The sequence below is a fragment of the Strix uralensis genome, chromosome 16 (assembly GCF_047716275.1).
Source record: "Strix uralensis isolate ZFMK-TIS-50842 chromosome 16, bStrUra1, whole genome shotgun sequence".
Classification (NCBI taxonomy): domain Eukaryota; kingdom Metazoa; phylum Chordata; class Aves; order Strigiformes; family Strigidae; genus Strix; species Strix uralensis.
In genome coordinates, this window is record NC_133987.1 from 3626222 (window position 1) to 3650218 (window position 23997).

The 23997-nt window shown below is 59.5% G+C and overlaps 4 protein-coding genes across 13 annotated transcripts in view; all 4 read right to left on the reverse strand.

Annotated features, from left to right (window-relative positions):
• Positions 1-3766, reverse strand: part of RAB11FIP3 (RAB11 family interacting protein 3) — an 80829-nt gene extending 77063 nt beyond the window's left edge. For both annotated transcript variants that reach the window (XM_074886068.1, XM_074886067.1), the window contains exon 1: positions 3299-3766. In XM_074886068.1, coding sequence (XP_074742169.1) covers positions 3299-3610 — 312 coding nt within the window. In that variant the 5' untranslated portion in view covers positions 3611-3766. The remainder of the gene's footprint in view (positions 1-3298) is intronic.
• Positions 3767-6438: 2672 nt separating this feature from the next.
• DECR2 (2,4-dienoyl-CoA reductase 2) lies at positions 6439-13957 on the reverse strand. 4 transcript variants are annotated; one of them, XM_074885965.1, is made up of 9 exons: positions 12906-13284; positions 12700-12768; positions 12203-12254; positions 10577-10712; positions 10016-10140; positions 9540-9633; positions 9149-9253; positions 8347-8535; positions 6439-7559 (listed from the first exon to the last, which is right to left on the reverse strand). In XM_074885965.1, the coding sequence occupies exons 1-9, from the start codon at positions 12998-13000 to the stop codon at positions 7525-7527; spliced, it is 900 nt and encodes a 299-aa protein (XP_074742066.1). In that variant the 5' UTR covers positions 13001-13284; the 3' UTR covers positions 6439-7524. The 4 variants fall into 4 exon arrangements, 3 of the variants coding, with proteins under 3 accessions (XP_074742066.1, XP_074742064.1, XP_074742065.1); XM_074885963.1 differs by having other exon boundaries at positions 8318-8535; positions 12906-13264; XR_012631143.1 differs by lacking the exons at positions 6439-7559; positions 9540-9633 and adding an exon at positions 13450-13957 and having other exon boundaries at positions 8469-8535; positions 12906-13264.
• A 201-nt stretch (positions 13958-14158) lies between these two features.
• On the reverse strand, positions 14159-16731 carry NME4 (NME/NM23 nucleoside diphosphate kinase 4). The gene is made up of 5 exons (XM_074885977.1): positions 16580-16731; positions 14884-15014; positions 14636-14737; positions 14450-14562; positions 14159-14363 (listed from the first exon to the last, which is right to left on the reverse strand). The coding sequence occupies exons 1-5, from the start codon at positions 16668-16670 to the stop codon at positions 14243-14245; spliced, it is 558 nt and encodes a 185-aa protein (XP_074742078.1). The 5' UTR covers positions 16671-16731; the 3' UTR covers positions 14159-14242.
• A 2977-nt stretch (positions 16732-19708) lies between these two features.
• Positions 19709-23997, reverse strand: part of XPO6 (exportin 6) — a 56340-nt gene continuing 52051 nt past the window's right edge. For all 6 annotated transcript variants that reach the window (XM_074885431.1, XM_074885430.1, XM_074885436.1 and 3 more), the window contains 3 exons: positions 22582-22680; positions 21381-21611; positions 19709-20435 (listed from right to left, as the gene is read on the reverse strand). In XM_074885431.1, the coding sequence (XP_074741532.1) occupies positions 20334-20435; positions 21381-21611; positions 22582-22680 (432 nt within the window). In that variant the 3' untranslated portion in view covers positions 19709-20333. The remainder of the gene's footprint in view (positions 20436-21380; positions 21612-22581; positions 22681-23997) is intronic.

Consider the following 23997-nt stretch of genomic DNA (forward strand, 5'->3'; position numbering starts at 1 on the left):
GGCCCTCAGCATCACCTTTTCCATACACTTTTTAATACGAAGGTACTGACAATAGCCTCAATCCCTATTCACTTTTATCATTTCAGAGAAGAACAAACTGTCTTCAGCATGCCTTGATCTCTTTTAGTCCAGACTTCACTGCCAATACCACAACCATGAAGCTCTTTAAAGACAGTCTCTTGACAACCCAAGCTACTCAAGCAAAACACCAACCCAACCCCTCACCCCCCCCCCCATTTTTTCTACCCATGGTTTTCATCGTGCAGAGGGAAAAAAAAAAATCATAGCAGAAATTCACAACCATGTCATTTTTATGAAATAAATGTCAGTTGGTCTCTTTCCTTTGACATTTAGCTAATAATTGTTTCAGCCAAATAATCTGACAGCACAGAGCTCAGTAGCCCATAAATGCCTCTGGTGTTTTACTGAACACTAAAGACAACACTTGCTGCTCTCCAGCTCCCCAGTACATGCGGTTACACACACACATGCTTTCCTTAACCCTTCAACCCTCTCTGAACCCTTACACGAATCAGCTGGCTGCAATGACTTGCTGTGCTTAAATTTCGCAGTTTGTTCCACCACCACCCCATGCATATCTTCCACACATCCACCCGTGTGGGCAGAAGCCAGGAGGAAGGAGGGGGAGAATTCTGAGAAGAAAGCAGGTACCTCCTCCTCCTCTTGCTAGGCAAGAGAGACAGTAAGAGGACTGGAATTTGCTCCTCGGTAACTCCCTGCCGATTGCTACCGATACCTTCATGAGCCATCAAACCCTGGCACCTCCCTTGCAAGCTTCCCAGTTCCAGTTGCAGTACAACCTTTCTTCACCTCTTGAAGTTTCCTTTCAGTTGTCTTAACACCATTTCACCAACTCGATGATGTTTCTATCCTTTAACTTCCACCAGAGCTGGATTTCTGTTTCGCAAAGGACCCCTTCTTGGCCCAAGCTACCTCTGCTTAAAACAAAATAGGTCAAGAAACTTCCCCAGAACTCCTCCCTTTATTACTCTGGTTATCTGCTGGGAGCTTACAGACCCCATCCCCTTCACACTCAGTGTGCCTTCTTGCTTTTCTAAGCTGCAGGCTCATAATAAGTCCTCTTGCACACAGAGACATCACAAACATTACTTTCTCTCTTCTGGCATGCCTCTGCAAAAAGTACAAGGCTGCATTCCCTGAGGCGCCCATTACCTGTTGGCTCAGCTGTTGTCACATCAACCTCACCAGGGTGTTCAGCACTTGCTGTACCGAGAGACAGTTGCTCTGCATGCCAAGAGCTAGCTATACAAGCATCTCGCTGAAGATAGATGTATCTAAAAAAGCATAATGTATTTCAGCATGGACAGCATTACTGGTGGCTGTGCTCAGTGGGAAGGAACAAGCAACTTTAAAGGGACAGCCAAGGCAAGAAGCCTGGAGGCAACCACTTCTAAGCTGGGTCCATACGAACAGACAGCTTTTAGTGGCACAAAACCTCCCTGGGCATCCTGCTTCAATTTAGCAGGGACTTAACAGTTCGCAACCACTCCTCAGGCCAAGATCTCAACAGGCTTTACAGGCTTCTACTGTCGCACCTTTGAAGCTCTGGCACAATTCCCATGTCAGAATCAAGGCACAAGGCGCTGCGCGGGGCCAGAGCGGCCGGCCTGGGCTGAGCCACACACGCTGCCAGCACTAACAAATGCCAGACCCGCCTGCCACATCCCCGCCACGCACCCACGGTCTGCCTGCCCTTACTTCCCAGGCACTTGAGCTGCTCCGCACCGCACGCGCAGGGAGAGGCATGCTAAGGTGAAAGAGTCCCCTGGTAAGCTCCCACCGTGCCCCGAAGTGACGGCCGTCACACCTACGGTCGCTGAGCCTCCGCGGAGACTCGCACACCGGCACGAACGGGCTGTCTGCTTCTGCTTTCTCTGCCGCCAACAGCAACGGGGGGACACGCAGCGGCACAGAGTGCCCGGACCACAGCAGGAAGATGCAAGTCGGAGGCTTTACACTGAATAAAGCTTCTCTCAGCCGGCAGATGCAGGAGTGCATTGCTGAGATGATCTTATAACTCCCCCCCGGTGCCGTGACGCTACCTGGTTAATCACGCAATGAGGCAGTAAAGCAATCCCGTCTGCACACACAGTGCCCCTTACCAGCAATGATCTGACAAAGAAGTTACGTATCTCTACTTTATAGAGGTATTTTCTAAAATAAATTACTCTGTTTTATCTTTAAGAGCTGTTTTTACCATGAGGACAGAGATAAAAAAACCCTCCTCCACCAAAACACTCCTTCACGCATGATGATTTGCTTTGTCATGCCACTTTAATACACGCACAGCAGCTACAGCTAGAGAATTAAAGCAGATCTCCTGGGTGAGCACACGGAAACTTCGTAACAATACCTGCACACCTTAAAAAAGAAATCTTTTTTCTTGTAGCAATGCCAGCACAGGCCAGCGCACAAAACGTCAACAAATTCATTTCCATCCCCTGGTATGCTACTAGAGCTCTCTCCATTTTGGGTCATACCAGGCAGCTTCGAATTACATCGCATCTGATCTGCTGCAAGGAAACACAAGCTCACCACGGTACAAAGCAGCGGAACAGAGAAGAAAAGGGCATTCAGGATTGTCAGACCCGTGATAAGCGAGGTACTCCATACTGAGCGTGGTGCCAGCAAGCCCACGCAGGCACCCTCGGCAGCGAGGGGGGCAAGGAGCTGCTTGAGATCCCAGGATCTCACTGCTGGTCCCTCACAGACGGGAGCTGCTCAGGCAAACCTAAATGTGTTAGTGATGGAGAACAAAGAGAGAGGATGCGGGCTCCCAGCGGCACCGCCGAGATGCTCTGTTCCCAGCGGATTGGGACCTGGAAAAGGTGAGCTCCAGCTTCACCAGGCTCCCTTCATACCTCCTGCAGCCATTGAAGTCCACGCATGCCCTTCACCCAGGACGACCCAAAGGCCGGTGATGCAGACGCTGCCCTTGCTCGTGTTAAAAGCTCTTTGGAGAGCTGCTGCCGTCAACACCAGCCGCCTTTGCTTGTCACCCCGTCAGCACAGAGGGGGCCACCGAAGGCCCAGCACGGGGGCTCCCCACCGGGTTACGCCAACAGCGGTGCCCCGCAGGCGGGAGCCAGCGCCTCACCTCGCGCCCAGCACCCGCGGCTCCTTCCCTTGGGGACACGCAGCCCCGCGGACACGAGTGTCAGGCAGGTGTGAGGGGAGGCCCAGGCCTGACCGCAGGGCCCCACGGTGGGCCCAGGCCCAGGGCAGGCCCCGGTGCCCGCGGAGGCGCTGGCCTCACCTGCTCGGCGCCGTAGGCCGTGGCGAACTGGACGAAGTCCTCCACGCGCACGAAGCCGTCGCCGTCGCGGTCCAGGGCGTCGAAGACGGGGCGGAGGCGCGGCTCCGGCTCGGCGGGGCCCTCCAGGGCCGGGCAGCCCCCCTCCTCCGGTGGGGACCACGGCGGCGGCCCCGGGGCGGGCTCGGCGGCCTCAGGTGCCCAGAGGCCCGGCTCCGGTTCCAGCTCCAGCTCTGGCTCCGGCCCCGGCCCGTCCCGCCGCGGCCCCCGGGGGAGCGGGGGCTCGGGCACGGCCGCCGGCGGATGCGGCTCCATTTTCACCGGCGGCGCTCAGCGCCCGCCGCCGCCCGCCCCGCCGCTGCCCGGCGGCCATGCCCCGCGGCCATCACCCCCTCACATCGCGGCCGCCCGCCGGGGCGGTGCCGGTACCGGTGCAGCGATGCCGGTGCCCGGTGCGGTCCCAGCGGTAGCTCCGCCCGCGCCCGGGCACACGGCTTTGTGCGAGGCGGCGCCGGCCCCGCCCGCCGCGCCGCCACCGGGGGCGGCCCCGCCGCCCCGCCCCGCCCGCCCGGGAGCGGCGGCTCCGAGCGCCGGCGGACGCGGTTCCTCCCCGCCGTCAGGACGTTGGCGGGGGGGGAGGCGGCGGCGCCGAGAAACAACCCCGTTGCCCGCCCGCGCCACCGCTCCGGGGCAGCCCGCGGCGAACCGCCAGATCCAACCCGGTAGCCGCCGCAGTAGCCGGGGCGGTGACGTCACTCGTCTGCCCGTGCGGCGCGAGGCCGTGCGGAGGCCCCGCCCCTTCTTGTGCGCGGCGCGGGGCGGGCGGGGACGGGACACGCGGCGCGCGAGCACGTGCCGCCCGCGCCCCCCTCCGGGGCGGGGGGGCGGGCACCGGGCACCGGGGGGGTTCACCATTAACCGGGCCTCGTGCGCCCCACCGGGGGTCACCAGGCACCGGGGGGGTCACCGTGTCCTGAGGGGGGCACTGGTCACCGGGGGGGGTCACCATTAACCCGGCCCCGTGTGCCCTGCCAGGGGTCACCAGTCACCGGGGGGGTCACCGTGTCCCGAGGGGGGCACCGGTCACCAGGGAGGGTCACCATTAAGCCAGCCCCATGTGCCCCACCGGGGGTCACCGTGCAGCAGGCCCTGCACACCCCGCCAACACCACCCTGCCCCGTGCACCCCACCAGCCCCCCACGCCCTTTGCGTCCCCCCCATGCCACACGGCCCCAGCCGAGCCCCCCCTCAGACCCCCTGCGCCTCCTTGGCCAGCATGGCCACCAGTAACGGGCACAAACCCACAGATTTTATCAACACGGCTGTTGACGTTTCCAGCCCGTTACGGGAGTTCGGCATCACCAAACACCAGTTGTGCCCGACCGGCCGCCACCGGCGTCTGCGCAAACCTGATCATTGTTCTTCTAATGAATTAATTAACGAGTTAACTGCAGGCTCAGTGCATCGGCCATTTCTGCACACACACGCACACATCGGCGGGGCCCAGGCAGCATCTGCACCTTCGTGTCCCGGGCAGGGGTGCAGGCAGGTCCCCAGGCACGGCCGCAGCGCTCTCCTCTGCTCGCTCCCGCACCTGCCTGGGCCATTGGGCCACCACCAGTCCCACAGGACACTCTGGGGTGACCCTGCTAATGCACCCGCGAGCTGGCTGGGCGGACGGAATTACAACCCCTGGGCATAATTAGCAACAAATGTGATGAGCAAGAATGTCCCTGGCTCCAACAACCCTTCCCAGGGCCCCACATCGCCAGGCTGCCCAGGGGAGGGATGCGTGGGGCATCTCAGGACAAGCCTGGTTGGGGCACAATGTGTCCCCCAGCACGGCTTTCCCAAAGCTGGGGAGTCCCAGCACATTCATCCCCAAAAGCCTGAGTTCAGCAGCATCCATGGACAGGAAGGAGGTAAAAAACTCCCCGTCTGATCAGACTGGCACTGGGGAGGATTGAAACCTCCGCTCCAAATCCTTTTTCTCATCACAACCATCCCCAAAGCTGACGGGGGCGGGAGGGGACTCATTTGTCAGCCCCACAGGCAAAAAGCTCCCGGCTGCCCCCCTAGGAAACAACTGTCCCCTGCAGAATCCCCTCCAAAACCCCCTCAGCATTATAATCCCCCCAAGCGAGCAGGTTTCCTGCCTGCACTCGCTGCTGCCCAGGCTGGGCAGGGGGTAAGGCGCCCGCCGGGCTGGAGAGGCAAGGCCAAGGCGGTGAGCGGCAGCCTCGCACCCCTCGCTGGGTTTCTGCAGCTCCAGGACACGCTGAAGGCCAGACTCAGCGCGGGAGGTGCACAGCCCAGCTGCCGCCCTGCCGCGTTCCCCCTTCCTGTGGTGGCCACGGAACCAGGACAGCCCCGAGCCCCTGCACAGGAGCTCGCCCTGCATCCGACACCCCCAGCCTCTGCTCAGGTTGTGGCCACCACGGAGGTTTCCACGCACCGGCAGGGAACGCAGGCAGCTCTGCCTGGCTCCCTCCTCAGCGCATGGGGTGGCACCCACGCCAGCCGGGCCAGGAGCCCAGCTCAGCCCCGAGCCTGGAGCAGCGTGGCACAGCCTGGGCTTGGCAGCAGCTCCGGGCTGGCTCTCCTGCAGCACCCTTCCTTTGGGCATCTCTTCTTGCTGCAGGGAGGGTGGAAGCCTCACCGGGCTCCCCGTGGGCACAGGGCTCTCCCTCCACCTCTGCCCTGCGTCACCACGCCACAGCACAGATCACAGATACCCCCCCGCCCTCCCCGGGAGCCTGTGAAGTGTCTCTGTGCCCCCCCCCGCTCACTGAGGGGCGGGCAGAGGTGAAGCTAAAGCAACATCTCCGAGAGGAACCACATCTGTTACTACACACAGGGACAGTCACTGTCTGTGGACTCACTTGGTTGTGGTTAAACAAGACACAGATAAATACGTGGCCTCTCCACTCTCCCTCAGGGCCCAATCCGGACCACCAGGACCAGTGGGTGTGGCCAGGCACAGGCGCTGGCTTTGCTCATGCAGCAGCGAGATACTGCAGCGATACTCCAGCTCCCGGGAGGATGAAGAGCATGAGGAGCACAAGCTCCTTCTGGAGCTCCGGGCAGTCGGGGGCTGCAGGATCCACCCCCCACACAGGCAAACAGATGAGGGGTGTCACAGCTCAGGGTGGCAGTTCTTTATTCGTGGCCTGGAGCGAGGAACAAAACCTGGCAAATCTACAATTAAGTAGAAAATGCAATCAGGCAGGAAAACAAGCTTCATGGAATTCAGGATAAGCCTCAAAAGTGCCACCAGCAGCAGGAGGCCGCTGTAGGTGAGCGGTGGGTGTCCCTGAGGATGGGCTTGGCTCCAGTAGCCCATGGCAGAGCCAGTGCAGCCCCTGCAGCTCCTCTGCTCAGCACCCTGCTTGGAAAAGACTGAATTTCAGCTAGCCCTCGATTTACCCTCAGCTGTAGTGTCTGTATGAAGGAAGGAGACAGCATGAGACTGGCGTGACAGACAGACGGGTGCCGGACAGACAACTGGACATCTCAGGCTCCCAGCAGATCCAGGGCTACAGCCCCGCAGCACAGAGCCAGCTCTGGTGGGATGTGACCTCACACCGCCTCTGCTCCTGGGAGAGCGACATCCCAGCTGCATCTGCCTCAGCCTCTGGGCACCGCTGCCACATGCTGGGTCCCCCCACGAGGGGACAGGGCCATTTCCCCCTGCCAGGGGCCAGCTTGGCCCTTGTTTCCCCTCCAAGAGCTGCCAGGGCAGAGCTGGCCCCAGCATGAAGGCTGATCTCAACCCCAGATGAGCTTAACTACTCCCTGCTCCCAAAAAGGAGCTGGGGCTGGGGGTTTTGGGCAGCTCTCAGGCTGAGATGGGGGAGAACGGAGGAAGAGGATGGATATCCATGGGCAGCACTTCCTGGGACTCGGGAAAGGCCAGGAGAGCAACGCGGAGGGAGACACAAATGGACAGTGAGCACCACAGCCCGTGCACCCCGCGCTGTCCCTGTGCCCTCAGCCACGCCGGCACAGAAGGAATTCATGGCACAGACTGGGGGGGGCTTGCTCCCACCCAGCACCCCCAGTGCTCCCTCCCCCAGGCGGACGTGGGATCAGCAGCGTCACCACCACCACCAGTCGTTGATCGGAGGCGGCAGCTATCGGCTCCGACTCTGGGAGATGTTGCCCCAAGATGTCCCACAGCAGCAGCGTTCGGTCACGTTTCTGTCCATCGGTCAATCCCAGGCTGTCCATCATGGATTTTTGTTTGTTCCTGCAGCCCAGAAATCTGCAAGACAGCACGGGGGTGGGTACACAGGCCTGCCTGGGCCTGCCCTGCTCACGGAGGCTGCCAGGCAGGACCCAAGCAGGGGGAGAGGGGCTCTCTGAAAGCACCAGGCCCCATAACCAATCCCCAGCTCCCTTCCTGCCTCCACAGACACACGCAGCCAACGTGAGTCCCGCAGGCAATTCAACTGCAACACAAGCCACGCTGCAGTAACTCGTGCAAGGAAGAAAGGGGAGGCAGAGGCTGTCAGGACACTGCACCCAATCCTGCTGGCACAGAAAAGGGGCATCACATCGCTTTAGGGAACGTTCGGAGGTGTCCAGACAAGCATCCTCCAGCAGGAACAAGAGATACCATGTCAACCACAGGCTCAGAGGAAAGACCCAGCAAGTTCTGCCCTTCCCAAGTCATCCCTAGCACTGCCCATGAGATGTTCCCCACGTTGCTCTGTGCCTGCTCTGACAACAGCATGGGGGTGACCCTGCTCCACCTTTCCAAAAGCAGAGGAAGGTTTGAGAACAAGCACTGCCCAGTCGAGACCCCAACACCCAGCATCTGCCACCTCTTCCCCAAGGCAGTACGGGCCACACAGCCGCTGCTGGAGGGGCAGAGCCTGGTACCACTACGAGGTGACCAGGGCACTTGAAGAAGGTGATACCATACCCCCTGCTACAGCAGCCGCACCCCATTGCCATGGGGCACCAGGGTTTCTGACACGAGCCCTGCTCTAATCCCACGGAGGGGGAAATGCACGTCACCTAGAGTTTAGCAGAGGATGAAGCAATACCCAGCAAGGCGGGGAAGTTGTTGGCAGAGGTCAGCCAGCTCCCGCCATCCACGACCAGGGTGGTGCCCGTCACGTAGGAGGAGAGGGGGCTCGCCAGGTACAGCGTGCTGTGGGCGATCTCTGTCTTGTTCCCTGCGCGCTGGAGGGGGATCGTGTCGAACTGACTTGCTTCCTCGGCAAATTTCCCACCTAAGAGTGGTAGAAGAAAGCGTCAGCTAGGACCATGGGACCACCTGCCCCCCACCACTGCCTGCAGACACTGCAGCACTGCTCACACGGGGCTTGCTGAGAGCCCCAGGGAACCTAGATGAGATCATGGCACAGCTCTGGGGACAGCCCACGGACAAAGGCCTGAGAGGAGAGTTAAGTGGGGGAGCTCAAGCCCAGGAGTGAGATTTGTAGTGCAAGTGAGTTCAAGACGGGACCTCAGAGAGTTTTCCCAGCCTCCAGAGCTGAACCCACACTCTGCTGACGGATTACAAAAGCTAAATCAACAGGCAAGGCAACTGGACAGGCTGAGCTTTGGGGGAGCACGTTACATCAAGGCATCAGAGAGCACAAAAAGCTGCAACTCAACAGAGGAAAATCAGAGCCGCGTAAGGTACTGAGGATGGGGAAAGGGCTGCTCCCCCAAAGAGACATGCCAGCCGAGTCACAGGACAGCTGTGGCCAGCAGCAACGACTCCGATCACACCACACGCCCCATGAGCTGCATGGCACTGGTGGCCCATCACAGTTCCCTCCCCGACAGAGCCCAGCAAGCCACCGCCGAGGCAGAGGCAGCAGTCCCAGGTTGCCTCACCCAGCCGCCGGTAGCCCTCGGTGCCTGTAATGGGGCCTGGCGCCAAGCTGTTCACTCGGATGTTGTTGGGTCCCCACTCCACAGCAAGGTGACGGGTCATGGCATCTGGGAAGGGATTACAACAGGAATGAGAAACAGAGAGCAGAGCCATTCCAGTAACTTTTATGGGCAGGGGGTGGCAAAAAGCCACAGAGACTCCGGCCAAGAGCAAAGGGCCCTAAAGAGCCCTGGGGGAGAGAAGAGCATCGTTCCAAACCCAGGCATACAGTAACCACCCCAATTCATATTCACCTCTCCCAAGGACATCTTCCCACCCCAGTATTTCAGAAGAACCAGCTTCCTAACTGGCCTCGCACAGCTCACAGAGCCCCAGCAAGGAGCATTTAGGTACCTATGGCAGCCTTAGCAGTACCAGCATGCACCTGGAGGGCCTGCCCTCGGTAGCTCAGGGTTGCCGTGATGTTAACGATGACCCCACCGTGGTCCTGGGAAAGGAAAGGAGATGTGACATTAGGCAGGGACCAGGGGTCACATAGAGGAGTGGTGGGACAAGAAAGCTGGGCCAGGAAGGCGGCAGGTGGCAGGGCACAGAAAGGTTCCACAACAGTCAAAAGCCCCAGGGCTAGGGACAGGCAGGATTCCCAGTTCCTGCACAGGGGCTGCCATCCCTGGGAGGGAACAGACTGGATCTGAGCACGGTGGGCAGCAGAGGCCCGGCAGCACAGCCCTGGGTACACAGGTGCTGTGCTCCCTTCTGCCCTCCACACTTCCCTGAATTTCTCAGGAGCAAAGCGTGGTTGGTTTGACACTAACCCCCTGCCTACCAGGAGTCTCTCCACCGAGTCCTCTGGCTCTGGTTCCACTTACCCGGAAATATTTCTCAAAGAGGACTTTGGAGGTGTTGAAGGTGCCAAGGGTGTCAATATCTATCACTGTCTTGAAGGCATTGAAGGAGAGGGCACTGGCTGGGCACAGAAAGTTTCCTGCAGCACCTGAAGAACAAGCAGTCACGAGCACAGTCAGGAGCGGGCCAGGAGAGATCAGGCAGGTTCAGGGCACTTCTGCGAGAGGAACGGTGAATGATACTGTCTGGGTAGACTGGGGAGCGCTTGGAAACAGCCCTGATAAGGGGATAAACAGCTTGTGGCTCTGGGTGCCCAGCAGCACCGCCAGCCCGAGGGCAGGAGGGTGCCGGTGCAGTGGGGGCTGGGATGATCCACACCCAGGCAAGCACAGGTGGCCATGTACCACAAAGGAGTCTGCTTCCTCCGAGCCCGTCCCCTCTGCGCTCCCAGGGGCTGCCCACACGCTCCCAGGCCAAAGCAGCATAAGCCAGACACTAGGCAAACACAATCTCCGTGCAGGAAAATGCCCTTCCTAGCAGTGAGCCTATGCCAGATCTTCCCCCGGCCCGCTCCAGCAGCTCACCATTAATGAGAATGTCAATTCGCTTGAACTCTTTCAGTGCCTCATCCACCGCTGCTGCAATGGTTTGGGGCTGCCTGACATCTATGGACAGAGGCAGGCACTGCTGGCCTGTGGCTGCCACCAGCTTTTTTGAGGCCTGGAGAAAAAATAAAAAAAAAAAAAAAAGAGAGACTTGAGATTCTTTCTGGGACTCTCTCCTTCAGCGAGGATTAGACCCAGACCTTGTAACAGGTGAGCAAGAAGTCAGGCAGGAGCCGAGTCCCTGTTAGCACACAGCAAACAGTGTGGGCAGGGGAGAGATCTGCCTAAACCCAGCCCACTTCAGCCTGGCAGCACCCTGCAGCTAAAGCAAAGCTCCTGCACATCATGTCCCAACCGAATGCCAGGCTGGCCCCGAGGCCACAACTCCCTAAGCCCAGTTATCTCCATGGCCTGTCGTCAACACAGCACATCCTGAGCAACATCTCCGCAGGGTAAGTACAAAGGTTGAACCCTAACAAGGCAATTTTGGCATAAGCCCAGGCATAATTGACCTTTAGATCCAAAAAACATCAGCAGGCAAAAGGGCAAACGCAGACCAGCAGTTGCCAGGCTCTGCCCGTGAGGCAGAGTGGGCCAGCTCTGAGGCTCATCACTTGCCACAAGCCGCCCCCAAGGTGCTCATTAAGAACACGACTCCCCCCAGCAAATTAAGCACAGGGGATGTGCAAACTCAGCAGCAATGCTGCACCACACCCAGCAATGCTCCACGTTCCTGCTCGGGTTCATCTGGCCCTTCTGTGAGAAGCTGAGCCCCAACTAGCACATGCATACACCGAGCGTCAAGAGCCTGGGCAAAATGCGAAATGACAGCACCAACCACCTCCGGGAGGCAGCCGGGTCGTGCCAGCTCACTCCCAAGCGCTGGGTTTGACCTTTACTATATTTCAGTGAAGTCCACACACTGATACCACAAAGCTCCCTCACAGCTGCTTTCAGCCCAAGACTGCAGCACAAGCCACGGAGAGAAACCGAAGCTGTGAGCAGCCAAACTCCAGCCCGGGTCAGACACACAGGGGTGGGGGGTTGTTCTGCCCAGCCACCCACAGGGTAGCCAGTCTCATACAGCTTCCTCAGTCACCTCTTTCCAGACCTGCATCCTCCCCTCTGCCTCAAAACACAAGATAACTGAGACTTTGAGGCTCAGCATACCCACCTCAACCCACACAACCCTTGGACAAGGGGGTCTTGTCCCACTCGAAGCTGAGATTTAAGTTTAACCCTAGGCTCTGCCACTTCCCTGCTGACAAACATTCACCAGTTTGTTTCTTTCTGTCTCCCACAGAAAGGCAACGCAGTATCTAGAACAGACACTCCCAAAGCTGACGGGGGAAGGTAGCAAGTTCCACAATTAACTGAGCTCCACTGTGAGGTGCAGTGGGTGCAGCCCACCCTAAACCCGCACCCATCCTGCCCATCACCGCTGCCTGCTGGTGCTGAAGGGCTTAGAGAAGCCAAGGCAGCACTGGTAAGCCATTTCTGCTGTTGCACTACTCCCAGCTCCACCCAGAGAAGAGAGCAGAAGGATTTCCAGGCGTTCACAGCTCTCCCTTCTGCCTGCCTGTCCTGCGGAGCCCACAGACTCACCTCTGACACTCGCTGCAGATCCCGGCTTGCAATGACCGTCCGGCAGCCGTGCCTGCAAAGAAGGGGCTGGTGAGGACCACACAGGCCCGGCTCCTCACAGTCATCTCGGACCTCTGGGAATTACCAGGAGCTCGGCTGGCGGGAGGTGGCACAACACCCTTACAGGGGAGGAATTGCTGTTCCTCCAGGCTTGCAAGACTCAAAGAGGAGAATCCCAGCAGACTAGAGACCTGTCCCAGCCCTGTGACAGGGCCAGCCCCAGCCTCCCTCACTCCCACAGGCCACCAGCACCTGCACCAGGCAGGGCTGCCCCATCTCCTGCCCACGGCTGCCACGAAGACTCCACTGCCCCCGGCTTCGCACCCCACCTCTTCCAGGCCCCGTTACCACAGCTGTCCCAAGGGAAGGGGAGGCTTTTACCGCCGCCCGCCCCAATGGCGCTCAAAGAGGCCAGGCAAGCCCGACCCGGGCACCGCCGCTCCGCCGGGCTCCCGCACCTCATGAAAATCTCGGCGATGCGGAAGCCGATGCCCGAGCCGCCGCCGGTGATGAACGCCACCCGGCCCCTGGGGGAGCAGAGGGACAGTCAGAGCCAAGCGCCCGGCGCAGGCCGCGGGCGGGAGAGGCTGTGCCCGCCAGGCCGCGGCCCCTCACCCAGCGCCCCGAGCGGACGCCCCGGACCCCCCAGCGCCGCGGCCCTCACGCCAGGATGTCGGGGCTGAAGAGGTGCCGGTACTCGCGGAGACAGTCATCGGTGTCCAGGTCCGGCGGCGCCCGGGCGGCGGCGGCTTCAGCCATGGCTGCACTTCCCGCCGCGGGGGCTGCCGGGAACGACGGTCTCGCGCGCCCCGCCCGCCCCGCGCATGCGCACGCGGCCTCAGGCGTCGCCTGGCAACGGCGCGCGGCCGGAGCGGCGTCCCACAGCGCCGCCCGGTGTCCCCAGGGACTCACCGGGGGGTGCCGGTGACAGCCCAGAGCCCCCTCCCCGCGCTCTTCCAGTGACCTGCAGAGCCTCCTGCTGCCCCCAGGGACGGCCCAGTGCCTCCCACAGCTCCCCAGTGCCTCCCACAGCTCCCCAGTACCGCCCACAGCTCCCCAGTGCCTCCCACAGCTTCCCAGTACCGCCCCAGTGCTGCCTAGGGACAGCCCAGTGCCTCCCACAGCTTCCCAGTACCGCCCCAGTGCCACCCAGGGACAGTCCAGTGCCTCCTACAGCTCCCCAGTGCCTCCCACACCAGTCCCAGTACCGCCCCAGTGCCGCCCAGGGACAGCCCAGTGCCTCCCACAGCTCCCCAGTGCTTCCCAGTACCACACCAGTGCCAGCCAGGGACATCCCAGTTTCTCCCAGAGCTTCCTAGTGCCTCCCCAGGGACATGCCAGTGCCTGCCAGAGCTTCCCAGTACTGCTCCAGTGCACCCCCTAAACATCCCAGTGCCTACCAGAGCTTTCCAGTACCACCCCAGTAACCCTCTGGAAAATCTCAGTGCCTCCCAGAGCTTCCCAGAAACAACCCAGTGCCACCCAGGGACATCCCAATGCTTCTCAGAGCTTTCCAGTACTGCCCCAGTGCCCCCCATAGACATCCCAGTTTCTCCCAGAGCTTCCCAGTACCACCCCAGTGCCCCCTAGGCACAGCCTAGGACTTCACAGTGACATCCCAGTGCCACCCAGGGACATCCCAGAGCTTCCTCGTGCCTCCCCAGGGACATGCCAGTACCTCCCAGAGCTTCCCAGTGCCACCCATAGACATCCCAGTGTCTCCCAGAGCTTCCCAGTACCACTCCAGTGCCCCCTTGGGGAAATCTCAGTGCATCCCAGAGCTTCCCAGTACCACCCAGGGACATGCCAGTGCCTATCAGAGCTTCCCAGTACCACCCCAGTGCCCCCTAGGGACATCCCAGTGCCCCCCAGAGCCCCCCAGCACTTGCTGTTGGCATCCGAGGGAGGAGACCAGAGTCACGGCGGGAGGCACCGGGGTTTATTGTGGGGCCGGGGGGTTCTCCACGGCCAGGGCTCCATTCCCGTTCTGCCGGGGCTGCCCTAAGGCCCGTACGTGTAGTCCTGGTCTCCGCTCTCCCAGGCCACCAGCTCATCCCGCTGGAACCAGAAGCCGATCTCCCTCCGGGCCGTCTCCACCGAGTCACTGGCATGGACCACGTTCCTGCGCGGGGACAGAGACGGGGACAGTGATGGTGCCGTGGCCGTGGGGTGCTGCTGCTGGCCCCGCCACCCGCCCCGCGCCCCTACCTGCTGACGTGCATGCTGAAGTCCCCCCGGATGGTGCCTGCGGCCGCCGCTGCCGAGTCGGTGTCCCCCACCATGGCCCGTGTGGACCTGACCACGTTGTAGCCCTCCCACACCTATGGGACAGGGGACACCTGAGTCCCCCCAGGTCCCCCTGGGACCCCCAACCCCCCCATCCCAGCCCCTCACCATGGCCACCAGCGGCCCTGAGGTCATGTAGGCGAGGAGCGCGGGGTAGAAGGGCTTCTGCCGCAGCTGCTGGTAGTGCTTGTCCAGGAGACCCTGGTCCGCCTGACGGCAGCGCGGGGTGACGGCGGGGACACCCGGCCGGTGCCCCCCGCTGACACCCCCCTCCTGGCACCCCCCTGAGCCGGTTGCAGGGCTCGGGGAGGGGGGTCCCCCGGGTGGATGGGTGGCAGCTCGGTGGGGAGGGGTACCTGGAGCAGCTTCATGGCCACCAGCTTGAAGCCGCGCCGCTCGAAGCGCTGGATGACGTTCCCCACCAGCCGCCGCTGCACCGCGTCCGGCTTCACCAGCACCAGCGTCTTCTCCTGCAGCTCCGGGGGGGCTGCGCGGGGACGGAGGGGCCGGTGTCACCGCCGGGCGTGGGACACAGGCACGGGTTGCGGCAGCAGGACCCCCAAGCTGCTCCTGGAGCACCATGGGCTGCTGCTCAGTCCTGGCAGGCAGCGGCTGCCAAGGGGGTGACCCTGTCCCCATCCCTGTCCCCATCCCGGGGCTGCGTCCCCCTGGCCAAGCTGGGCCTCGCAGACTGGTGGGGTCCCAGCAAGGACCCAAGGGACACACTGCAAAGCCCCAACCGGTGTTGGGGACATGTCCATGTCCAGGAAACACCCTTTAACACAGCGTGGGACGGGCAGGCTCTGGTTTCGGCCGAGCACACCACACAGCCAAGTCCTGGTGCCGGGGCTGTGGGTGCCACCCTGTGTGCTCCTGCCCGGCCCCGGGTGCTTCCCCCTGCCCGGGGGCAGCCGGGCACCAGCCTGGCACAAAACGGGTCCCTGGTCACAGCCAAATTGAGCACTGTGTCCAGCATCGCTGTCCCCCACGGCACAGCAGGGTCCAGCATCGCTGTCACCCACAGCACAGGAGGGTCCGGTGTCGCTGTCACCCGTGGCTGTGGGACAGCAGGGTCCAGCATTGCCACCACCCCCTCACCCACCGCTGGCCCTGCAGGAGCTGCGCTGGCAGGAGGGGACACAAGTCCCCCAAGGGACAGTGCATCCTGTCTGCCGGAGGGGCAGAGGGGACAGGAAGGACAGGGAAGGAGAGGGGACACCAAGCCGGGGCGTTTTGCTGCCAGTCCCAGGCTTTGGGGTCCTGTCCTGGGCTGTGAGGCCGGGTCGGCCCCGGTGCTGGCGGGGGCAGAGCGGGATAAGCGACCCCACGAGTTCACCCACTTCTCTGGGTGTCGCTGGACATGGCCCGGCTTCACCAGGCTCCCACATTGTCCCCCCCCAGGACAGCGTGGGGGTCCCTCCATTGTGGCCCTGGGGACACCAAACGCTTTGGGACCTTCTGCGTGGTGCCTGGGGAGCTGCCAGCTCCGGCCCCTGCCCCATCCTGGCACACGGGGTGGGGGACAGGAGACCCCGGCACCAGCTCTCGCCCCAAAGAACTGACAAACCCTGTGAGCCAGACACCCTGCCTGGGGGGCTGCCCCCGGGACAGAGGGACGGGGCGCTGGGGGACCCGGGGGCCCCGGGCACCATGCAGGCAGGATGGGGACGGGAGCCCCAAGGGGCAGGACAGGCAGGGACCGAGGGCAGGGTGGGGATGGGGACTTTGTCCCCAGCGGTAGGACGAGGATGGGGACAGGGTCCCCCAGGGGCAGGATGAGGATGGGGACAGGGTGCCCAGCAGCAGGACAGGGATGGGGAGTGGGTCCCCAGGGGCAGGACAGGCTGAGGGTGGCACGGGGATGGGGACAGGGTCCTCTGGGGCAGGACGCGGGTGGGGACCAGGTCCCCGGGTCAGGATGAGGGTGGGGACAGGGTCCCCAGGAGCAGGATAGGGAAGGAGCCGCAGGCAGAGCGGGGATGGGGACTGGGTCCCTGGGGACAGGACGAGGATGGGGACGGGGTCCCAGGGCAGGAAGGGGCCGTGTCTCACCGGAGCCGTAGCAGCGGGGCCCGGGGGGGCGGCTCAGGCCCGGCTGCCCCCGCAGCAGGCTCCGGGCCAGGCAGCGCCCCAGGGAGCCCATGGCGGGGCCGGCGGGTCGGACCTGGCCGCGGCGGGGTTCGGCCGCCCCGCGGAGGCTTTAAGGGCCCGGCCGAGCCCGGGGACGGGTCAGGTTTCCGTCCCTCCCCTTAAAGCAGCCGCCGGGACCGGGCGGCCGCCGCGCCTGCACGGAGCATCCCGGTGCGGGGCATCGCCCCCCCCCGTCCGGGGCACCCCAGCACAGACCCCCCCGCGCCGGGGCTGAGCCCCAAGCCCTGCCGCCGTGGGAGCGGAGCCTGCACCCATCCCGTGGGTGACCCCGGGGCACGGGGAGGGGACAGCCCAGCCCCTGCCAAAACCCAGAGCTACTTCATGGGATGGTCCGGGCGAGGGGGGGCGCCGAGTTCACCCCTATCAGCCTGGGGTGGGGGTTCAAGGGAACGCGGTCCCGTACTGCCCCCCCCCCCCCCGCCCCAGCCCTGGTGAAGGGCCACAGCAGGGAGCACCCAGGTGCCCTGGGCAGGGAGTGGGTGCAAGGAAAGGGGTGCAAGGGTCGGGGCGGGGGGGCGCGCAGAGGCTGCCCCGGCCCTGCTCACCTGCAACAGCCCCGCTGCTTTAAAGCATCACTGATGCTGCGGGAAGGCGGGGATGAGTGGGCCCCGTCCCTGGCCCCAGGCTGGGCTGAAGGAGGCAGAAAAGATGCAGAGTTTACAAACTAGGGAGAGAAAGATGCTCCTCTTCACAGCAGCGCTCCAGCCCCGATTCGAGTTTTCCTTCAGGTTGAATTAAACGGGGCCCTGGCCGCAGGGGTGGAGGGGGTCAGTGCTCTGGGGTCAGGTTTGGACACTCTTTATTCAGCTTCCCCTCTACCCCAAAGCCCCAAGACATCCCTCAGGAGAGAAGCTCAATGCAAACAGTGCTACAAAAATACCTGCAAGTTCTAAACCTGCGATAATTTGAAGGAGACAAGGAACGTACATTGCCTACAAAGCAAGTAATGGGCTGGGGGGAGGCTGGACTCCAGCATCCATTTGGCTCCTTGATCCCCATCTCCTGTTTCCTTCCAGCCTCCCCAAGGTGCAAGGAGTAGGGGGCTAGAGCCCCCCCAGAGGCTGGGAGGAGACAGGGGAGGGTCTCAGGACCTGCCATGCTCAGTACAGCTGCAAAAACATCTGCCATGGCTTCCCCAGGGGCAGACTGAGCAACAGCTCTTGCAAAATAAGCTTGCTGCTGGCCAGCAGCTGGTGACACCCACCCAAAGAGGGGGCTCAGGGTGGGAAAAGGCCCCTCTGCAGTGTCTGCCGTGCCAGGGGTGAGGGTACAGAGGAAGGGGTTTCTTTGAGGAAGATTAATGCAGGCACTACACACAAACCAGGTGCCCTTCGATACTGGCCCAGCAAGCTGTCCTGCTTGCCCAGGGGCCTGGGGTGCTGCAGCCAGACCTGTACTTTAGGTGATGGCTGGCAAAGGAGAAACAGCTTTTAGCACAAGGGGTGGCAGGTTGGGGCCTGGGCTTTGGCCATCTTCCAGCTGCTGCCCTTGATCAAGGGGAAAACATGTACTTTCACCCTCTGTCAACCAAACATTTTGCAAGAAACAGAAGCACCACCAGCCCAGGGGACCCTGCCAGGAGGGGAGCTGGGCCCGCAGCGGATGAAATTCCCTTAGCTCAGCGCTGAAAGGAGCCACAGCCAGGGTGCTTGGTGGAGGATTTGATGATCTTAAAGGTTTTTTCCAACATAAGTGATTTTATGATTCTGCCACTGTCCCCCACTGTGGTGGGAGGCAGAACTGCTGTGAGGGACTAGGCAGAGGCTCTGTGGACAGGTTTGGACCCTGCACTGCATTTTCATACACCTAGTAACCACCGGGAGAAACAAGAACTCGGAGTTTTAAGCGCAGACAGCAACACTGAGTTACTCCAAGAGCTGGCTGCTTTGAACCACACACTCCTGGTGCAGGTTCTGGCTGGCAGGGAGCTCAGGGCCTTTCACCCTCAGGGGAGGTGGGAGCTCTGCAGTCTGGGGACAGACCATCAGCCACCTTCACACTGGGCTTCACGCACTTGAGACCTCCGCAGACGGGTTCACAGCCCTCAGCTGCAAGGGCTGTACCTGGCAAGGCACGTCCTCGGCAGCCTGGACTCTGGTTCATGTGTAACTTGCAACTCAAGCTGCTCACTGCAGGGTGTAAAGCCCAAACATCAAACTGGTCCCAGTTCAGGCAGCCCGGATGCAAGGCTCTGTCTGTACACAGGTTATCCAAACAGTGTACACTATCTCCAAACAGCAAACATGCACATCACAGTGTTTCACAAAACTAAAGGAACCATAGAGCAAGTGCTTCTAAACCCCAACTCACCCTCGATACCTCCCAGCTGCCCACGTGCAGCACCTCACTCAAGTTTGCACCCACAACTGTTTATGGGAGAACCCCTCCTCCAGGCTTGTTCCCACCATGCTGCCCTCATAACAGCAGAGAATTAAGACTAATTTAATGCTCTATAAGCTGCCCTCTCAGCTACCTGACTACAGACCTCAGGGATTGCATGATCAGAGATTCACAAGCCCCACAAAACCTGGTCCTGTCTGACTGGGGGACTGGGATTTCAACCTTACACTCAGACAGCACTATCAGGTCATTCTGGGCAGCAGCTGGCCTTCAGCTCTGGCCTCCTATGATGCAGCACCATGGATGTTAGGAGATTCCTGCCTGCAGGCAGCTCTTGATCAGTTCAGACAACATTCTGCTGGATGGAACAAACAGATCACCACACTGGGTAACAGAAAACACCAGGGAACACGGGTGGTAAACACAGTGAGGGGAGAGTGGAGAACGAAGTCAACAGTGGTCAGCACCAGTTCAGTACAGCACCTTTCCAGAGCTGCTGGACCCGCTGGGAGCCTGGACAGGCCACTCCTGCACCCAGGGCGCAGGACGGGCAACGCAGGCTCCTGCTGCCGGTCCTCTTGCCTCATCATGGGGAAAGGCTGCAGATCGCTGCCTGCACCGCAAAACATGTTTCCATCTAGCAGAAGGGCTTGGTGACAGGCCTACAAGGGAACTAAAAGAAGTTACAAGTTATTTAAAACAACAAAGTAAGCACTTTATTTCCATTAAGCATGTTGTTTTAGTATCACAATGGAATGATGAGAAAACGTTTAAAAAAACCAAAAAAGTCTCTAACCCCCACAAACAGCAGGGAGGTTTTCAAGGCAATTTAAAAACAAAGGGAGTGACAGAAGTGCCAAAACAGTCCCAACATCACGAGACTCCTCCTCCTCGAGCTGGGCAGGGGCAGGAAGGTGGAATGACACGAAGGTACGAATGTCTGAAGTAGTCTTTGGCGCTTCTGCCTCATGTTTGATACGCACATGATCTCTCAAGACAACTCCACAGAAATCTCCAGACGCAACAAAGTGCTACGTTAGTAGAACAAAACCCCAGCGAGAGGACTTTCCGTACAGTTGAGATGCCCTGCGGCTGGGCGTTAAGACACATCCTGCAGACAGTGCCGACTCCAGCTGGGGGCCTTTGGGTTGGGAGAGAAAAAAGGAAGCGTGGTGCGTGAATCCAAGAAGATGTGCCCATGTGCAAGACACCGCGTCCTGCAGTACTGACAAAACCAGGGAGGAGAGAAGGTGGTGGCAAAATGAAACACGGATCCGTTCCCTACAGTGATCAAAACACGAGTCCAGTGCAGTAACTATAGTTTCACAGTTCCAGGGGGCAAACTGTCATTGCAGAGTCTGTAGTAACGCAGGTCATTCACCAGTCTGTGCACATTCTGGGTAAACGATGGCAGATCCTGGAAAAGATCAAACAACACATTGTACTGCAAACAGAATGGTACCTACAAGCACTGTCTTGCAGCCGAGAACAGAAAGGAACAGAGAGGGCCAAACACCCACGTGTATTTTCATACATGGGAACAACAGACTCCTTCCTCCAGTCTGAGACCAGGAAACCCGAGTTTCTGCAGCCCACGTACAGGGAGCAGACAGCTCCAGAGCCGCTCCGTGCAGAGCTGACTAGAGATCTGGGCTCTGTTCATGGCACCGGCTTCTCGGCGTGCAGTCAGGCACTACACAAACGGTCACGACGTGGCCATCTGCAGCAGCAACTGCCAACAGCATTCCTGCCAAAGCTCCTGAGTGCCACAGACCCCATAGTGAGGGTTAATTTTCTTGAAGAGCAACTGCCTTCTAGAGCCCAGTGACTCTCTCAAGGCTCCTTGGCCTCAAATCTCCCATGGGAGAGGAAGCACTCAATGGGCAAGCAAGCTACAGCACTGCCATGATGTTCCACAGGGAGGTTACCGACCCTCCATTTGCTTCACACACAGGAGGGGTTTGAAAGAATTGTGGGCCACTGCAGATACACTCTCCTGTTGTCTTCACTGTAACCCTCAAACATCTGGCCAGCAGCTGGAGCAAGATTTTGGCAAGGATCTGAGTGTCCCACTCTAGAAAATGTCAGTCTACCCCTATGAGAATTTCCCCCAGGAAACAGATTCCCTAACTCCCACAGCATTCAGCAGTCTGAGAGAAGAGATGGCAGTTCTGCTACCTACAGTGAAAAATCCTTGGCTCGGCATTGCTGAGTATGGAAGCGTGTGGAACAAAAGGTTCTGCCTCAAAACACTGCCCTGCTAGTGCTCCAGGAGGAACGGTTGCCTGCTAGTGCTCCAGGAGGAAAAACCCTGCGCATCCTGGGAATACTGGCACCCTGCTGCAGCGTTTCCCCTTCTTACCCTGTCCATTTTGAAATTCCTTCCCAGTACGTTTTTCTGGTTCGAGTCCACACCATCACAGCTGGCCAGGAACTCGGGCAGAAAGGCTGAGTAGAAGCCATCAAAGTCCACCGAGGCCATATTGTAGGTGGCAATGCCAATCTCCTCCTGCAACAGGTCATGCGACTTGTGGACAAGCACCTGAAGTAGCACGTTCACAAACTGGAACAGCATGGTTGTCCGGAAGATCTTCTGCACAGTGAGAGAGAAAAGCAGACAGTTAGGAGTCTTCACACCACAGAGGGACCACAGCAGGCAGCACGTTGCTTCAGAAGGACAAATCGATCAAGCTCAGACCAGGCATGGCTGAACAGGGCCACTTCGACACCAGCAGCTTCTGAGCTGTCAGCGGGGTCTGCAAACTCTTGTGAGCACAAGGATAATTTTCCAAGCCATCACAAATGGCTCCAGTAAACTAGATTAATATCAGCTTTAAAGTTAACAGTGAATTTGGCCACACTTATCCTCATGCATCTGACCCAAGTTTTAAGCACTGGCATTTAAGCAAACAGCATCAAGTCCCACTCAAACTTGAGCCAGTTTTAGCCCTGCAGAGTGCTCCTGAAAGCCAGGGAACCTGGCCAGCTGCCTGAAAGTCTGCAACAGGCAGCTGTTAGCATGATGGGCTGTCCTTCAGTTGCAACCACAGATGTGAAACTGAAAGCTCTCCTTTCACAGGCTAACCAAAAGGGCAAGACCCTGGATTCTAACTTTAATTCTTCAAGACAGCAGCTAACAGGTCTAAATTAGAGGGGCTGGAGGACGGGTCCTACACGGCAGCGATGGAGACAGCCACCTGGCAGTGACCTGACTGTAAATACTGGATACCCTGCTGCTGACTCAGATGGGAACGCTGGTGGAACTCAGCCATTGCCCCACTGATGATCCCAATTTCTACTTCTGTGTGTGCTCTTTGTTTTTCCTCATTGTCACAGGAGGGAACACACCAAGGCTTTGCTTTGACTAGAGTCAGGATCCCTCCCGTGAGCAATGCAGCAGTATCAGGGAGGCGGTAACACCACTCTGACCAGCGCCGTACACATCAGGATCACAGCACCCAACCAAAGGCTGTGGCATAAAAGCCCCCAGATCCTGATCTCTGGTCTCTGAGTAGTTTAAAACAAGTCTCAGAACAGCACCCACCTATTACACTAGGACCCACCTTGTGGTACAGCTTCTGCTTGGTGTTCAGCGTCTCCAGGTAGAAGAGATTCTGCTTGAACAGGTGAATGTCAGGTTGCAGGAAGGACTGGCCAAATGCCTACAAACAAAGCAGAATTGAAGGAAGGGGACCAATATTACAATGAATATCAGACCTGCCAGGCAGAACATAATTTTCACCCTGACACCAGAACAAACTTCTGGGAGCCTTTGCTGCTTCTCAGTGCAGCAAACTAACAAGACAGGCAGTTGTTTAAGTTAACTGTGCCAGACCAACAGGAATGAAGAAATTTTAGTGGAAACATGGTCATATTCTTGCAGAACAGTTGCTAAACTGGGTCCGTTGGGAACAGGTGGGCCAAGCTTGCATTGAAGAGGAACACAGATGCTGAGCACAGCTCCCTTGGCAGGCAGTTTGCTCGAGAAGGATTTGGCTGTTTCTCAGGGACGCTGCTTAAGGTAGCATGGCAAGCGTGAAGAAAACCAGAACACATGCACAGGTTTTGTTCTTAATCCAAGTCAGAAGACCAAGGCAACTGGCAGATGCCTTTAACAGAATCATGTAGGTTGGAAAAGCCCTTGAAGATCCTCCAGTCCAACCATGAACCTAACATTGACCGTTCCCAACTCCACCAGATCCCTCAGCGCTGGGTCAACCCGACTCTTCAACCCCTCCAGGGATGGGGACTCCCCCCCTGCCCTGGGCAGCCCATTCCAACGCCCAACAACCCCTTCTGCAAAGAAATCCTTCCTAAGAGCCAGTCTGACCCTGCCCTGGCACAGCTTGAGGCCATTCCCTCTTGTCCTGGCGCTTGTTCCTTGGCTCAAGAGACTCATCCCCCCTCTCTGCACCCTCCTTTCAGGGAGTTGTAGAGGGCCAGGAGGTCTCCCCTCAGCCTCCTCTTCTCCAGACTAAACCCCCCCAGTTCCCTCAGCCGCTCCCCATCAGACCTGTGCTCCAGACCCTGCACCAGCTCCGTTGCCCTTCTCTGGACACGCTCGAGTCATTCAATGGCCTTTTTGGAGTGAGGGGCCCAAAACTGAACCCACTCATCGAGGGGCGGCCTCACCAGTGCCGAGTCCAGGGGTAAGATCCCTTCCCTGTCCCTGCTGGCTACGCTAGTGCTGATACAAGCCAGGATGCCATTGGCCTTCTTGGCCACCTGGGCACACTGCTGGCTCATCCAACATGTTAGTGCACTAAGAAACATAAAGATGGGAGCTGGGAGGTTGACCTGGGCATTACAGAAGCAGTAAAGAGCCTAGGAACAAAATTTACTGGACCCTGCACAGACTGTGATAGAACTCTGTGATAAAATCTTTCACACCCTGAGTGCCTCTGAAACACTGCACAGATGATGTAGGCAGATGAAGTAAGCTCTGTGCAGAGATAGGCAGAAGTTTACCAGTTGCTGCT